Source organism: Lygodium microphyllum, chromosome 16 (assembly GCF_053477565.2).
Source record: "Lygodium microphyllum isolate KBCC chromosome 16, Lygodium_microphyllum_v1.1.10, whole genome shotgun sequence".
Lineage (NCBI taxonomy): Eukaryota > Viridiplantae > Streptophyta > Polypodiopsida > Schizaeales > Lygodiaceae > Lygodium > Lygodium microphyllum.
In genome coordinates this window covers 82,927,266-82,944,150 of record NC_141150.1, presented here as the reverse complement: position 1 = coordinate 82,944,150, position 16,885 = coordinate 82,927,266, and the positions used below count along the sequence as shown (strand labels likewise).

At 41.7% G+C, this 16,885-nt stretch overlaps 1 protein-coding gene across 3 annotated transcripts in view; it reads right to left on the bottom strand.

Annotated features, from left to right (window-relative positions):
- The window catches only part of LOC148023043 (P-loop containing nucleoside triphosphate hydrolases superfamily protein), a 127,754-nt gene that overhangs the window by 60,942 nt on the left and 49,927 nt on the right, over positions 1 to 16,885 (bottom strand). For all 3 annotated transcript variants that reach the window (XM_087696046.1, XM_087696045.1, XM_087696044.1), the window contains exons 9-10: positions 3,384 to 3,470; positions 3,140 to 3,201 (exon numbers count right to left, since the gene is read on the bottom strand). In XM_087696046.1, the coding sequence (XP_087552172.1) occupies positions 3,140 to 3,201; positions 3,384 to 3,470 (149 nt within the window). The remainder of the gene's footprint in view (positions 1 to 3,139; positions 3,202 to 3,383; positions 3,471 to 16,885) is intronic.

Sequence of the window (16,885 nt, the reverse complement as noted above, 5' to 3'; positions counted from 1 at the left end):
TAGAGGTTGTACGCATAGTGGCTAGAATCCCCCTCGAAACATGACTCCTTGGTGAATCAGATAGAATAGCAAGAAATACTATTCGTTTTGGATTAAAATCAAAGCAAAGGATCCTATCCAAATATTTAATAAGTGATGCAAAGGTCTTAATGCATGCCTAAGCATTGCCACTGTCTAATTTCAATCACACATTTTTATAATATTTTAATTTTTATATTTTATGTTTTTTTTAATTAGGATTAAAAATTCCCCCTCAATGTTAATATTGAGGACATCTCCATCAATGTCAATTGCTTGCAACAGTGTCACCAAGCATTGGACGCTTGGTAGTGGGTCATTTTACGATCAATGTCACAAGCAAGTGCTCGCACAATCTTCAACATGTTGTTTGAGGCCTTAATTCAATGGCAGAGGGCGCCCCAAATTTTGGTGAACAAATTTGTAGAAATTGGGCTCCAACTGGAAAAGCCCCAACTCACATCAATGAAAATTTGAGGAATTGGATCAAAATGTAAAAGGCCCAATTTCTATACCTTGAAAAAAGAATAATAAATTTAATTATTAAGTTTTAAGCACCTTAATAAACTTATCTCTTTGTGAGACAAGTAGATTTGACGGGAGCAGCCAACGGAAGTCTTGATGATGTCACAGCTTGCTGCAGGTAGCACGTTGATGTGGCACAAAAGATTGACGAGCAGAAAGACGGCGTCAAACCAAAAGACATGTTGATTGCAGAGATACAAACGGCACGTGCATAAAGCTGCAGGTGACTTTCCGCAAGGCTGCGACACTAGCGATGTGTTGAGACACAGCTGAAGATGGGCCAGACTGTTGAGGCAGGCAAACTGTGGGTGCGGACTGTCTGCGCAGGCAGGGGCAATTCAGCGCACAGATCTGGGATACGTGGCCTGACAGCAGCACGAGACCCTGAGTGGCATCAGTCTTCCAGGGCAAGCTCACGCAATAGTGATGGCAGCAGCCAAAATGTGGCAAAAGGCTTGGGCACTGAATAGGAGAAGCAGATGGCTGTTTAGGACGGGGCGAACTCCTCCTCCCCCTTTTTCTTCTTCTCGTCCTTCTTCAACAAGCGCTGTGGAAAGCAGCTATGCGCTGCTAAAAGGCAGTAACACTTCTCAAGTCTTGCATTGCTGAACATTGGCAATGTTTGCTTCAGCGAGTAGACTTGGTGCAGCAATCAGCATAGGTGGCCTGGCGAGGTGGCTGAGGCGGTATTCAAGGCACCATACAACAGGATGGCTCTAATACCACTGTTGGGTATGGAGCTCACAAAGATGGACCAGCAAGCTATGGCAGATGGAACTCCATGGAAGGGGGGGGGGAGAGGTCTCTTGCAAGCACACACAAACTAAAAGATAGATTGATAGTGATAGTTGTTGATGAAAGTACAAGTGATAGGGCCTGAATATACAGGCTAAGGTATCCACCTACACCTTTGACCCTTATTTAATGCTAAGTGGTGTAAAAGGTGTTCACACCTACACATGCACTTTTACACACAATAATGCGTGTTCACACACACGGATAAATCTAATAAATAAATATGTGACGTAGTCAATAAACTCCAGTGTGGCGCATGCATGATGAGGTGCAATTTCTCTGCCCATGAATGGAATAGTCGTCCAACCTGCATAACAACACATATTTTGAGCTTGAAAGGTTTTGGGGTTGAGAGATGCAAATGTCCTCCGACTAATGTAAAAGAAATTGTGCAGCAATTGCACGTTGGACTTGGTGCAAGTGCACTAGGTGCAAACGTTGAAGGTGAGGTTACTAATTTGCATGACTCCGTTGAGGCTTCCACAGCTGCAAATTATGTGGATTTTGCAAGCCTTAATGAAAGTAAGAGTCTTTGCATTGATCGTTGGAAAATGACGCATTACCATTGCATACAATAAGTTTTTTTTGCATCCTCTATGGCAAGGAAAAGACCAAGAGAGTGATAAAGAGGTGAATAATGGATGGATGAAGGTAGAGAAGTAGTACATAATGTACGATTTGGACCTACAAGGTCTGATCATGGATGAGCTTGATGCATATAGGTGTGAGTGTGGTTCCTTTTCACATGCAATTACAAAGGAGGGAATGGGCAATCCATGAAGACTATTGGAAGATATTGCCACTTATGCTAATTTTGCCACTTATGCTAATCTGTCTCGATGTTATTACTTTTGAAAAGAAAATATTTGTCTTGGAAATAAATTTGTTAAAAGTTTATATATAATGCATTCGAAATAAGATGTTTGTGATTGCAAGCTAGGTACCAATCTTTCCTAAAATCATCAGGCTAAAAGACAAATGACTGAGTATAGATCACCGACTAAGACAGTATTCCGGTGAGCACAAAATGCCGACTGAGGCAATGTTCTTAATGGCATCAACTTTCATATTATGGTCTGTAAAGACTCTATCCTAGCACAAACAAGTAAGAAAACATTTCATTGGACCAAAGCAAATGAATAAAGAAGAAATTTATGTAAGCATCTGGACCCAAAGATGATTACACATAGCCCATAAAGCCAAATGCTAGGTTTTGGAACATACGGCAACAACCTGAAGTGATGGGAAGGGTGAAGAGGAGGATATGAAGGAAAAAGCACACATGCAGTCAAATGGTTGTGCCTATGGTATGCACAACACTTGATCACTAGGAGAGCAAGGCAACAAATGTAGCTCAACACAGGTTAGCTTCCAGACTTCTGCAGTTAAGAACTGCCAATACCAAAACTTTCATTACCAAGGTTTCATAGCAGTCTACCTACAGAATGAGTGAATAAATCGAGCAACAGTGTCTAATATTAGACTATGCATTTTACCTTTGCAATTCAATATCTGTAATGAGTGGAGAGGCCTCATGAAAGGTTCATGAAATATTGTGCATCCACTAAAACATATTTCAATGGCACATTGGACGATGGGCTAATCTGTTACATCCCCCATAAAGACATGCAACATAGATTGGTGTTGCCCATACGGCAAAGACTATCAAATATTTATGGTTTTAAAGGTCTCTAAAACTGGACAAAAACCAAGCAGATGATATCCTTAAAGTCTTTTAAAACTGGACAAGAAGCAAGCAGATGATATCCTTCAAAGTGATATATATTTCTTTGATACATACCAAGTTTTATAAATCTTTGTTCAACCCTTCTCAGAGCTGTCTCAGTGTCAACATCAAGGAACCTAGGAAGTAAATCAAAAAACATGAAACCAACCAAAAAACAAAAACCAAATTTATTTGACGAGGGTTTAAAAAAAACAGCAACAACAACTACTACTACTACTACTAACAGAATTAAATGAGGTGCTCTTGGAAATGCTTATAACATAGTTCTCTGGCTTGCCAATAAAAGATTGTATGTTACCATCGCTCATTGAAAATATTTGCTAGGTCTTTCCAATTCTCATCTGGAAGCAGCAAATAGTTTCCTTCAACAATCACAACTCTATGTCTGCATAAAGACACAATACAAGAACTAAACTTTTTCTTCCACAATGTCTTCAACTTTTCTTTAAATTTTCGAAGTTGCGAATATTTGCAAAAATATTTGGATGGACAGTATTTGAGGGAAACTGCCAACCGGAAACAGAAACAGAGACAAAAGCATACACTGGAATGGCAACTCTTTTTGAGGGAAACAGAAACACCAAATTATGTAAGAAAGGTAAAGGGGATGAACGAGTAATATTTAAGCCAAAAAACTTTGAAAATGAATATACACCCATAGTCTACAACAACTTAACTTAGATGGACCTCTTTCACAAAATAAGGTATAGCTAATTATGTTATTAAGAAAATTGGAACAGTATAGTTAGAGCTAAAAGTCTACATCACATTAGTGCAAGGTCTCTCACAGCTGTCTTGAGGTGATGAGGGAATAAAAATCAAGGTGGGGGTGTTTAGCACCGGGAAGGATCAGTCCCTTGGTATGAAAATCAAGCTATGGTAACCGCAAGTGTGAAAGAACAGTTATTGAAGCTCTTGTCAATGCCTAGCATCTCTTTGAACCTACTCTCCACACCCATGAAGGAAGTAAATATTAGAAGACCAAAGCTCTACCACTGTGGCATACATTGAAGGGCTCTCCTTGCAAAAGACCCATTGGCAATGAGCCTATTGAACCACTAAAATTAAGGCATGCACTAACTAAAAATTATTGTGCACTAATGCCTATTTTATTCTCCTTGAAACAGCCCCAAAATACAACCAAATGCCAATTACCAGAAAAAAGGATTTATCTTTTAGCAATAGGACAAATGCCAAAAATCCTCTAAATCCCATCCTTGACCATTCTACACCAGCCAGCCTTCTCCACATGCCACCTACACCCACTAGAGCACATCACCAACCTGTGGAGGTCTGGGCTAGCCTGTATTTCTTCATGTTGGTCATCTCCTAGTTGTGAGCTTCATTAGAGTCTAACGAAGACACAGGAGTTCTGGTTGTTTCCAGCCTCTGCATTTCAGTTTTAATTGGTTTTTTAGTGTGTTCACATTGGCTGTCAAGTTATCCAGCTCAAAGGATTTCAGTTCTATGCTATCCCAGGTTGTGTTTGCACTGTCAGCTTCATCCGAGTCTGATGAAGGCAGAGGAGCTCTGGCTATTACCAGCCTCTGCATTAGTGTGCATTTCAGTTTTAGTTGGTTTTTTAGGTGTTCACACTGGCTGTCAAGTTATCCAGCTCAATGGATTTCAGTTCTATGCTGTCCCACGTTGCGTTTACACTGGATGGGCTGGCAATCAGTTTTCTCACAGGTGGCTGCAGCAGCCAGGATGCAGTGGGCCACATTTTTTGCACTTAATTGCTGCAGCTGGCCAGTTTAGGGGCTGTTCTGCTATTTATAGCAGCCCCCTCCACACTTGGCAGCCATTCTGTTTTCCAGATCTTCAGCACTCTCTCCATCAGCCTGCTAACTCCTCCGTCATTAGCCTGATCCAGTGCCCTCACTAATGCTCCAAGCTGCATGCAGGAACTGATCAATCCACATTGTATTCAACATTCTATTTTCAGATCAGTGCAGATTTCTCCTGTTTTCTGTGTTCATTTCAGTCTCTCTGTTCCCTTCTCTCTCCCTGTTTGTGTTCCTCTTGCACTCTCACATGGTACCATCACCAAAATAGAGGATCCTAAGGTTGTACGAACAAAAGACCACACATCTCTGCTGTATTGGTGCAGGTTTTACGTGTGAATCAGTCATCTAAGTGTGGGTGACTGTTGATCACTACTAGGACAGCATTTTCCAGCTCCAGCTACGGCAAAGCAAACTTTCTTGCACAGTTTGAGCTATTTCCAGCACGTACAGAGCATCTACATCCTGTTTTGCAGTAGTGTAGCTGACCATTCCTCTGTTCAGGCAGCCTAACATCAAAATGCAGCAAATTCCTTGTGTGTATGTGTAGATACTTTGAAGGATAAACAGATAACCAATTCCTTTGGTCCAATGAAAGTGATAAAGACCATCCAAACCCTGAAGACTGACACTCTTATCATAACAACCATCATGATTGTAAAGATCACAAGGATCGACATGAAGAACAAGCCCCAATCAAATGAAGATCATTACTCTGACAGGTCTAGAAGATTGGATCAGTTGAGCCCTCACACATCCCCACATTGACATGACCAAAAGATCAAAGCAGTCAAGCCTCATACCACCCACCTTCTCTCTCTGTTTCTATGCAAGGGTGTTTAGATGGTGCAAACTACTCCCTTTGGGGACTTGCAAAGTGGATTGATCCTCAATACCTTCAACCTCTCATACCACCCAACTTCTCTCTTTGTTTCTACACAAGGGTGTTTAGATGGTACAAACTACTCCCTTTGAGGTCTTGCAAAGTGGAATGCATCCTCAATACCTTCAACCTATGGGCTTTTGTTACTACCCCTATTCTCCATCCATGAAGGATCCTCATATTGGATCAACCATCAATCATGCAGCTCTTTGGGATCAGCTCAACTCTCCAGCCCATTCCTTCCTCTTTAGGGGTCTAGACCAAGTTATCAAGACTCAATTCTCGTACATTTTTGCAAAATCCACTCCATACTAGGGGTCTAGACCAAGTTATCTTCCTTGTATCAAGTCAAGACTTTTGCACACCGCACCACCCTTGAGACAAAGCTCCAAATGTTATCTATTGATGATTCTCCTTCCATGAAGAATCATATCAACAAAATGGAGCAACTATGGGATACCCTTGCATCCCTTAGCAAGAAGATATCGTAATCTAAGGGAGGAGCTTGCCTGCTGGTTTTGAAATAGGAAGCCGCCGATACAAGTCGACAAGACCTGGTGGAGACAGATCCACCTATTCGAGAGGGAGCAACAAGCAAGAAAAGAAGGCAAAGAATAAGAACAAGGAGCACAAAGACAAGAAGGAGGAGAAGTCTAAAGGGAACCCAAGTGCTCCCACTGTGGGAAGGCACCCACCCTCAAGAAGTGTTGGCAAAAGTATCTTCATCTGAAGCACAAAGCCAAGGATTCCAAGGCTACATTGGACATGACGACAAAATCTATATTTTCCATCTCTTTGATGGTTGAAGTCACTGCTCTTCCTTCTTCCTCATTGAAGAAAGCCATGGCTTGTGGATGGCAATGCATCATCCCACATGAGTCATCATCAAGATCGGCTTCAAGACCTCCGTTCTAGAAGGGGTGCCGCAACCATTGTTGACGACAGTTGGGTGTCAGTTCGCAAAGTGGAGACCATTCCCCTTCTTCCAAATCATCAAGATTCCTCTACCAAATTCCTTTATGCTCTTAATTTAGGTTCTAACCTATTGTCTGTTCATGGTTTGACACAACTAGGGACCACCTTGGTTTTCATTGAGGATGTTGTTACTCTTGAACATGCATCCATGATTGTTGTGCTTTGGACAAGTACTTAGGAAAGTGGACTCTACAAGTTCACAACCCTTGCCATGAGAACTTCATTGGCTCTTGGACTACTTTGGCATGCGCATTGTGGGCACCTCAACTTTGATTCTATTCAACAAGCATCACAAAAGAAAGATTGTTGAGGGACTTCTAGATTTTTCCTCTATCACCACTTTATGCCCTAGTTGTTTGAAGGGCAAACAACATCACCAGCCTTTTCCAAGGTGGCCATAAGGCTAATTTCCATACTGCTTGAGTTTGTTCATACTAACTCATGCAAATCTATGACAACCACGTCCCTCGAAAAGGCCAATTACCTAATGCTTGTTGTTGATAACTTTTCCAAGTATGCATGGCCCTATATAGTTCTTGGAGTACAAATATCAAGCCTTTTTCAACTTCTTCGACTAAAAGGTTTTTGATGAAAAGCAAACTTCTTTGAAGGTTCACAAGGTTGAGTCGACCGTGTAGGAGGGTTTTTGTTCCTAAGTGTTTGATTGCAAGGAGCATGAAACTAAGATGAAGTATTCCCTATCAAACCCACCATCAGAGAATGTTGTCATGGAGTGAGCAAATTGGATCATGCTGGCAATGGCTGATTTGATGTTTAAGTATCGAGGACTTCTTCACACCCTTTGGAGGGAGGCAATCTCTACCATAGTTCATATCCACAATAGATCTCTAACGGTAGCTTTGAAGGACATGACTCCATACCAGGTCTTCTTTGGCAAGAAGGCTTCTATCTCCCATTTGTGAATATTTGGATGTAATGCCTATGTCCATGGGACAAGAAATAGGGACAAGCTTGATGTCGAATCCAAGAGCACGTCTTCATTGATTACAATCAAGTAACCAAAGCACACATCCTTCATGATCCCAAGAGTCATAAAATTGTGGTGATTTGAGGAGATGTGTTTGATGAGGCTATGGCCTTTGACCCTCCCGCCGATGGTGCTTCTTTTTCAAATGGATCTTCTTCTACTCCAAGTCCACCCCCTTCTCCACCGTCCACACTATTGTTACCCTCCAAGATACTTCTTGCAACCTCTACTTCGTCTTTGACTCCTCCCCTCTCCTCCTCCTTTGCCGCCACCGCCTTTGTCGACTCCTCTTTCTTCTTTGAGCTACTCCATCTCCATCTCCTTAGGTTTCTTTTGTGGGTATTGTTGAGCTAAAAAATGAATTGTATATTGATTAGCTCTTTATTACAACCCCAAAACATGCTTATTACCTAAAGTTTTATTAAATGATCACTTTCCTAGAGAGTTTTTATGTCCCATAATCCAAACCCTAATTTGGGAGGATTCACCCATTTGTAAATAGGAGGAAGCCAGTCCACTCAGCCTATTTCATATTTTCAAGTTCTGCTTCAGCTGGCACCTACATCTCCACTACTATCTACACCCCCTCCATGCGGTGGACACCTCAGTTCGTGGTGGTAACCAGCCTGCATAAGCGCCTGACAATCAGTCTCTAGCCGTGTTGACCTTGCATTTATTGCATGCAGCAGCTTTCCAGCCTGTCCACACTATTACTAGCCATCATCATCAGTGAAAGAGTTGTTAAACACTTGTGTTTGCTGCTGCCAACTCACCTACATCCTACATTTCCAGCCTACAGCAATTGCCTTCACCTCCAAGGCCAGCTAACAGCTGCATTTTACAGCTAGCTGTTGCTGCCTTCATCTTCCAAATCATCTCCAGCCTATTGCCCAATGTTCACAGCTACCATTGCATGTTCAGCCTAATCCAAACTCTTGTGACCTAAGTTTGCTGCTGTTAATCACATCCGGAGGCTGCCAATTGTGTTTCAGGACCAATACAGAATATGGCACACTCTCCAATTGATACTTGCTACCTGGTCCTTCAAAGACGCAAGAGATCGAGATTCTATATTTACTTTGCATAGTATGTTTACTGCATTGAGCATTGTATCTATTCATTCATTCATTTATCTTCTATGTTCATTGTCTCTAAGTTACCCTAACCCTACCGAGGCTTTTCATTAGCTTGTGCTTTGTTGTGCAATTGTGTTTGTATTCTGTGTTCGATTAATTTTTTAATGGTATTGAGCCAACAAGGTTTTGCAAGATTTAGGAGTTACTTCTTTTCCCAAAACACCGACGGCCCGTGATAATCAGCCAAGATACAAGCACAACAAAGATGTTCACTTTGTGTGAGCTATACCCTTATGTCACAGCCCTCCAACTGTCAACAAGACATTTTCACTCAGAAGACCTGCTCCAGAGCTGTTCCAGCAGTCTTCAACATCAGCTACATCTGTGTTTACCTGGACCAGTGACCACCCAGCATCCCTGCTCCATCCTACACCAGTCGACTTCACACAGCAGTACACAATTGCTATTTGAAGCACAACTACTGCTGGAGACATATTTGTGATCAGCAGGCCACCCTACTTTTTGCAAGTCTACTGTGTTGGATATGGAGCTCGCATGTGACCAGCAGGCTATGGCAGCAGATGGAACTCAATGCAAGGCTGAGAGAGAGAGAGAGAGAGAGAGAGAGAGAGTACTCTTGCACGTACACAAACAGATAGAAATAGATTGATAACGATAGATGAGATATGTGGGATGAAAGTACAAGTGATAGGGCCTAAATATATAGGCTAACATCTGTAGCTATCCCTTTGACCCTTATTTAATGCTAAGTGGTGTAAAAGGTGTTCACACCTAAACACGCACTTTTACATACAATGATGTGAGTTCACACACGAAGATAAATAAATTTAACACCCCCCTTCAAGTCATGGGTGACTGAACCCGTGACACGAAAATATGAAAAATGAAAAGGGAAGGTCTTACCTCAAAGAGGAGGTGTCTAATCCTATATAATGATTCTAGAAAGGAGTTACATATGTAAGAGAGATGTGCAACGTGAGGATGACATGGTCTACCGAGAAGCTCAAGGACTTGAAGTAAGACATGGTTCAAAGGTGCATGTGCCTGGCTTAAAGGCTAATCAAAAGCCAACATAGCTCAGAGGCACTAGACACATGACCAAAGGTCAAATACATGGGTATAGCTTTTAAGATCAACTCAAAGGTCACACAAGAAGTGGTTACAATCCCCCCTGAAATATAGATCCTTTTTGAATTAGAAGCAAAGAAAATAAAAAGAAATACAACTCATTTTGGATTAAAATTTGGCAAAGGACCATAGACAATTATTTAATAAGTGATGGAAAGGTCTTAGCACATGCGTAAGCATGGCCAATGTCTAATTCCAACCACATTTTAAAATTTTTGTTTTTACTTTTTATTTTTTACAATGTTAATGTCGAGAACATCGCAATCAATATCGATCCTTTGCAACAGTGTCACCAAGCACTTGACGCTTGATGAATCATTTTTTGCACCTAATATCAAATATGAGTGCTTAGTCACTCTTCAACATGTTTTCAAAGGCCCCAATTTGATGTAGATAGGCGCCGATGTGAAAAGCCCCAAATTTTATCAAGGAAATTTTAAGAATTTTGGATCATTGTTGAAAACCCCCAAATTTTGGTAAAGAAATTTCAGAAATTACAATAGAAACCAAGATGCCCCAATCTGCATGTGAACAGCCCCTAACAACAATCTTAAATCTTCATCCAATAAAGTTTAAGAAAACCTTGTCTCTGCCAAAATGTATTTTTGAATAGGCGGGAGTGTGGCATGGCTTGCAGGTGTTGAAACAGGAACCACTGACAAGAGAGGCAGATGATGATTGCTGCCCATCAAATCACAATGTGGCTGAAGACAAGTCTACTAGAGACAATGGCATACCACAGGTCTAACCTCGTAGGTGTTCACTACAGGCTGCATGGGATGAGAGTATGAACAAACAGCTTGTAGGGATCTTATCCAAGATAGTGTCTGAAAGTAAGTGAGATTGGGATAAGAAATTATATGTGGTAGTTTGGGCTTACAATATGATATTTAAAAGAGGCAAGAAGAGAATGAAAACACTTCATAACCTTCGAGATAAGAAATATAAATTTGTAAAGGGTCAGTGTAGCAAAAATGTCTCTATAGCTCTTTTAACAAAGTTGCAGGGGGTAGACTTTCAAAATATAGTTAGTTTCAATAAGCTGAAGCCTTCCTACATGTAAGGGCAAACGTCAAACTTGGTGCTTGTGTAGGTCCTTCATGATTTAGCTTCAACTTGCAATAGGTACCAAGACAACCGGATGGGAAGAATCATTCCTTATCTTGAGCATCAATATTTAGAGCAATGTGACCACCAAGGTCGAGCCATCTAGTGGAGTAAAGGTTATCAAGTTATTGAGTGGTAAGACGAATCTTTCACATGGGATATTAGGGTCTACTACCACCATTTTCAAAAGATTCTTACAAGTATTTCTATCAAGTTCGGCAAGGAAGGAGGGATTGTAGCTATCATACATCCTCTTTCTCAGCTTGACTTTGATTCCCATAAGTACGAGTGAGTTGATCAGCATGGCGTGGACTATCAACGAAGAGTGGGTCTATACTTTGTATTTTGACAAAGCTTCTAAAGGGCCCACTAAATATGCGAGCATTGGTGTGGTCATTAAAGATCCCCGACATAGGGTTGTTATGAAAATGGGAGTATATTTAGAACACTCTTTTACTAATAATATGGCATAATACAAGACATTGATTATGGAACTGAATGTAGCCCGATGTGATGGTATCCACCAGTTATTGGTGAAAGATGACTCGTAGTTAGTGATCAACTAGTTGAATGGGACCTATAGTGTGTGGGATCCCATTCTACGAATATAACATCGTGCAGCCTTGGATATGTTGCATATTTCTTAAACAATGACTTCTCAGCTAGCTCCCTGACAGTGGAATCACTTGGCAGATTTCCTAGCCAATCATGCTTTTGTTGAAGATATATTTTTCAATTGTGGTCTAGGGAAGCTCTTACAATTACCTTCTAACATAAAGATGGAAAAGTTAGATGCTAAGGTAGAAGAGAAGGGTTGGGCAACAACCCAAAGGCCATATAGAGAAGGATACAAGAGGAGATGCATTTGGTGTGACAGTTTACTACATGAAAAGCGAGATTGTACAACCTACCATGAAGCGGAAGCAAACAGGTTAGTCTTTTGGAAATATGGCAAAATAGATGCAACAGAAATTGGTCTTCCAATAGAGCCAAATTTTGAAAATGGTGGCATGTAGAAAAGGTTGGAAGAGGTGGTTGCATGGACAACATTTGTTGCCATAGATGCAACCACATATGGGTTGAGAATTGAAAGGAGCTGGTGTCGACAGACACGTACGATGGTTGACACATACGAATTGGGGCAAAAGACAACCAATAGAGACGGACAGGTCACAAGTCAACTTACACATGCAAAGTTAAGGTTAGAGCAACTCAAAGACAATGAACACAATGAATAATAAAGTGAATGAATAATGAATATACAATGCTCATGCAACAAACACACTATGCAATGAATACTGAATCTTGAACTCTCGTATCTCTAGGATCAAGGCAGAGGTTATGAAGTATAGACTGTGCCGTACTCTGAATAGATCCTGAATCACATCAAAGGCAGCCTCTCAGTGTCAAACACCAGCAAATGCAGCCAAGAAGGCTGATCTAATGCAGACGACAATGCAGGAGAGAGAAATACTAAAAACACATGTACCTGAGGAGAGAAAATCTGCACAACAACCATTATATGCAAACATAGCAAACAAAGGTGAGAAAATGTCATGGCGGCAGCCAGAAACTACAAACACAACATTCAGAGGAGAGAGAGGATCCTAGCAACAGTTGCCAACTAATGGCAACAGAAACCAACTATAGGCGACAACACCCAACTGCAGGCAACAACTCCCAAAACCTTGCAACAGCTGCAAATATGCAAGGAAGACTGAAATCAAGCACCAGATGGTAGCACGTGGCTGCTCTAATTGCAATGTCCTCTACAAACAGGGTCTGGGCAACAGAGTTACAGATCCTGCAATCTACAAAAACAAGATTGAGAGAGTGGTGGGCTATATGCATATTTATAGAAAACTTGGGACACCCAAATTAGGGTTTTGCATATGGGACACACTAACTCTCTAAAATCACGTTTCTTTTTAAAATAAGAGGTTTTTTTCATTAATAAGCATGTTTTGGAGCTATTTAAGTCAAGCTAATGGATTTTTAACTCAACACGCCCTCTCAAGACCAAAACTAAGCCATAAGAAATATGCCCTTGATATATATTTCTTTTACCCCAAGGCATCCCATCTCAAAGCAGTTGGGGCATTGGGCAAAGGGTGCCAGTGACCTACTGAGACTACAGAGGCAATGGTTATCTTACCAACAGAGTCCAAATGATCACCCCAAAGAGGCCAAGGCATCAAACCAAGGTGCGCATCGGCTGCCCAAGGGCCTACCAAGTCCTGCAAAGGCAAATGGAATCAGCAATGGACTTTGGGGTTTTTTTTTTTTTGGAAGGAGAGGGTATTTGTTTTTTTAAAGGAATTTTGATGTGATTTCTTCCGAAGATTTAACATTAAGTGATGGTTTCAAATCAGTTTTCGTCCCATTGAGTCATTGTGCCCCGAAGTACGGGAAAATGAGGATGGATAGCCCCACTACCTTCATACAACAAGCAAAAGAATCCCACACTCTACTAGGATCATTACCTAGAGATACCTAAGTGTATGTGTGTGTGCAAATCATATGAAGAATATGTGGAGAGAAAGGCAAGAGGGGGAAAGCAAGCAAGACAAGCAAAGCTAGCATACAAGCATAGAGAGAGAGTGTCTTCGGAGACTGTCGTGTGCAATGCCATGATTATAATGGATCAAAAGTCGATCACTCCAAGGGTGATCGAAAAGGGATAAATGCGAACAGATGCATGTTTACATGAACAAAATGCCAATGCATGGGATAATGCAAAGGAGGATGCAAATATTCATGCTCATATAAAATGAGATGCAACAATGCCACTTGGATAGTGCCCTTGTTGGGCAAATATTCACTTGCCCAAGCGCCCTTTTACAACCATGTCATCCTGACAGTACGAATAAAGTTACAAATGTCCATAATAGATAATACATAATAAAAAAATATCTGAAAGTAAAAAGCTATAACATCATCACTATCACTATCAAGAGAAGGAAACCCCCCCCTCTCAAACTGAAAGGAGAAGTAAGAGAGAAGCATCCTCTCCCTGTCAATCTAAAGAAGTAGAGGAGGGTCTACCCAAGTTGATCCGTGGTAGTAAGCATTGTAGAACTGGCCAGTTGACTGCCTTAGTCAAAATATTTGCAAAGTTGTCACTTGATGGCACAAACCCTTGGCGAATGGTGCCTAGCTCAACCCACTCTCTGGTCAAATGGTAGTGAACCACCACGTGTCGTGTCCGAGGGGAGATAATAGGATTGTCTACAAGGGCAATGAAACTCTGGTTGTTGCAACAGACAACTATAGGCAACTCGCAAGGGAACTGAAGCGTAGCGAGTAAGTTCCTCAGATAGATGGCCTTTGTAGTGCCATCGAAGAGACCCCAATACTCTGCCTCGGCCGTAAAAGCTGTCACTTTCTCCTGCTTACGGCTGGCCCAAGAAAGCCAAATAACTTGCCAATCCGATCAACGGAAAAAAAGTCGAGAGACTACTCCACAGAGACTTCCTCTTCCAAATAACCATTCAAAAATGCACTTTTGACGTCCAATCGACCAATCATGGTGAGTGGCATGTGCAACCAACAAATAAAATGATATCAACCGAGCAATAGATGTGAAGGTTTCTTTATAGTCAATGCCGTATTTTTGCCTGAAACCTTGCACTACAAGACAAACCTTGTATTTGTCTAAAGTACCATCAGCCTTTAGCTTGGTCCTAAAAATCCACTTCGTCCCAATGAACTTCTTGCGAATAAGACAATCCACCAGGGTCCAAGTCTCATTCCAATCAATACTCTCTAGTTCCTTTTTCATAACCTCATACCATAGAGGATCCTAGAGAGCCTTCTATTAACTATCCGTCTCAGAATGTGCAATGTAATCAGCTGTAAACAACGAGGCATAGGAAGCATGAGAGGCGAGCCGAGCAGACCTTCTAGGGCCCTCTAGAGTGAGATGCAATGGAAGGTCCCCTAATCCCGCATGGTCTACTAGTGCCAACGAGGTAGTGGATCTCACGAAGCATGCCAGGGAGTTTAAGTATCTGTAACAAGGTCAAGCGCGGATAGTAGATCCGGCTCAGTAGTTATGATCTCAAATGATATTAGTGAAGGGAAGGCCGGAGAGTCCAGTGCAGAGGACTACACAGTGTCCCTCTCATCCAAGACGGCATTCCTCCTAACGATCACCTTGTTTGTACGAGGATCGAACAAACAATAGGCTTTCGCTTTAGAAGAATAGCCCACAAAAATCAAGAGATCTACTTGACGGATGAGCTTTTCTATCTTGTCATCAAGAGTATGTGTATAAGCACAACTACCGAAAACTCTGAAGTAAGAAATAGCAAGCCGATAGTCAAAGAATGCCTCATATGAAGTCTTTCTGAAAACCGCCACAATCGAGCATCACTTGAGCATGTACACTGAAGTGTTAATAGCCTTGACCCAAAGGCACTCAAGAAGCTCTGCTACCAACAACATAGAGCATGCCACGTTTAAGACACTTTGGTTCCTACGCTCTACAACTCCACTTTGTGGAGGGGAGTTGATAGAGATGAGATGGCATGCAATGTCTTGCCTCTCTAGAAACTCAAAAAACTCCTAGGAGGTAAACTCACCACCATAATCACTCCTCATAGTACCCACAAGACGACCAATCTCGTTATGGACCAACAACACCCAAGCACTAGAATAAGTGAAAGCATCAGACTTGTGCTTGAGAAAGTACACCCATATGTATCTAGAGAAATCATCCACTATTAAAAAGAAGTACAATGCGCCACTTAAGGTAGCAATGGATGTGGGACCACAAAGATCTACATAAATGAGCCTAACCGGTTCCGCAAAACGAGTGATAGACTACTAAGGAAAGGGTGTACGATGCTGCTTACCTAGCTAACATGCTTTAGAGACATCTCAAGATGGTTTGAGGTGTGGAAGGCCCTCAAGCATCCCCCAATACGACAACTCATAGAGAGAGTTGTAGCCAAGATGTCCTAAGCAAAAATGTCAAAGACGCTCAGAGTTCATAGCCTCTCATGTGGTGCCCAAAGCCTGAAAGCTTCAAGCAATGGAACTCCAAATCATTTGCAATCGACTCAATAAGAAAATGTGTCATGCCATAAAGATCATCAGGTCGTGCCTTGCTTTGAGCAATCACTAAACCAGTTTGAGAATCGAGGACCTCAATTCTGATCGCTGTGAAGAAAACTACTCGTCCCAATTGGCAAAGCTACTGAACGAACAACAAGTTCACCCTAAGCAGGGGGACATAATAGACATCATCCAGCGAAGCGAGATCTGGACCGAAGTCAGTACGAAAACTAACGCAACCTTAGGCTTGAATCTTGACCAAGGAGTTGTTTCCTATCCCAACACTCTCAACTGTAGGGACTCGAGAAATAAAAATGTCTACTATAGAAGTCATGTGATGGGTAGCTCCACTATCCACAAGCCAAACAGATGCTGAGAGAGGGTCTTTGCAATCATCTCGTCAAGAGGCAACTTGCAAATGTGAACAAGACTCGCATCCGATGTCTCTAAGGAGACGATGCGGGCCTTTGCAGACTAGTCAAACAAATCCTCTGGAGTTGAGTAGTTTGCCGACTGTAATGATTGACCAGTGGCAGTGTGGGTCTAGCCTTGCCATTGCCCTTACTGGGGGTTACCACTATCCTGCTTCCTCTGTTGGGGGTTACCTTACTAGGGTGCAGAGGTCTGATTCTTGGATTTTAATTGTGCGCCTCTTGCCTTGGATCTATTCTGTTTAGGTACATGTTGTCATCCCAGTTTAAGTGTTGATTGATTGTTTCCTTGGGATTCACTAGCCCTATTCTAATTTTGATTTTGATTTGAGTTTTGTGTGCCCTTGCA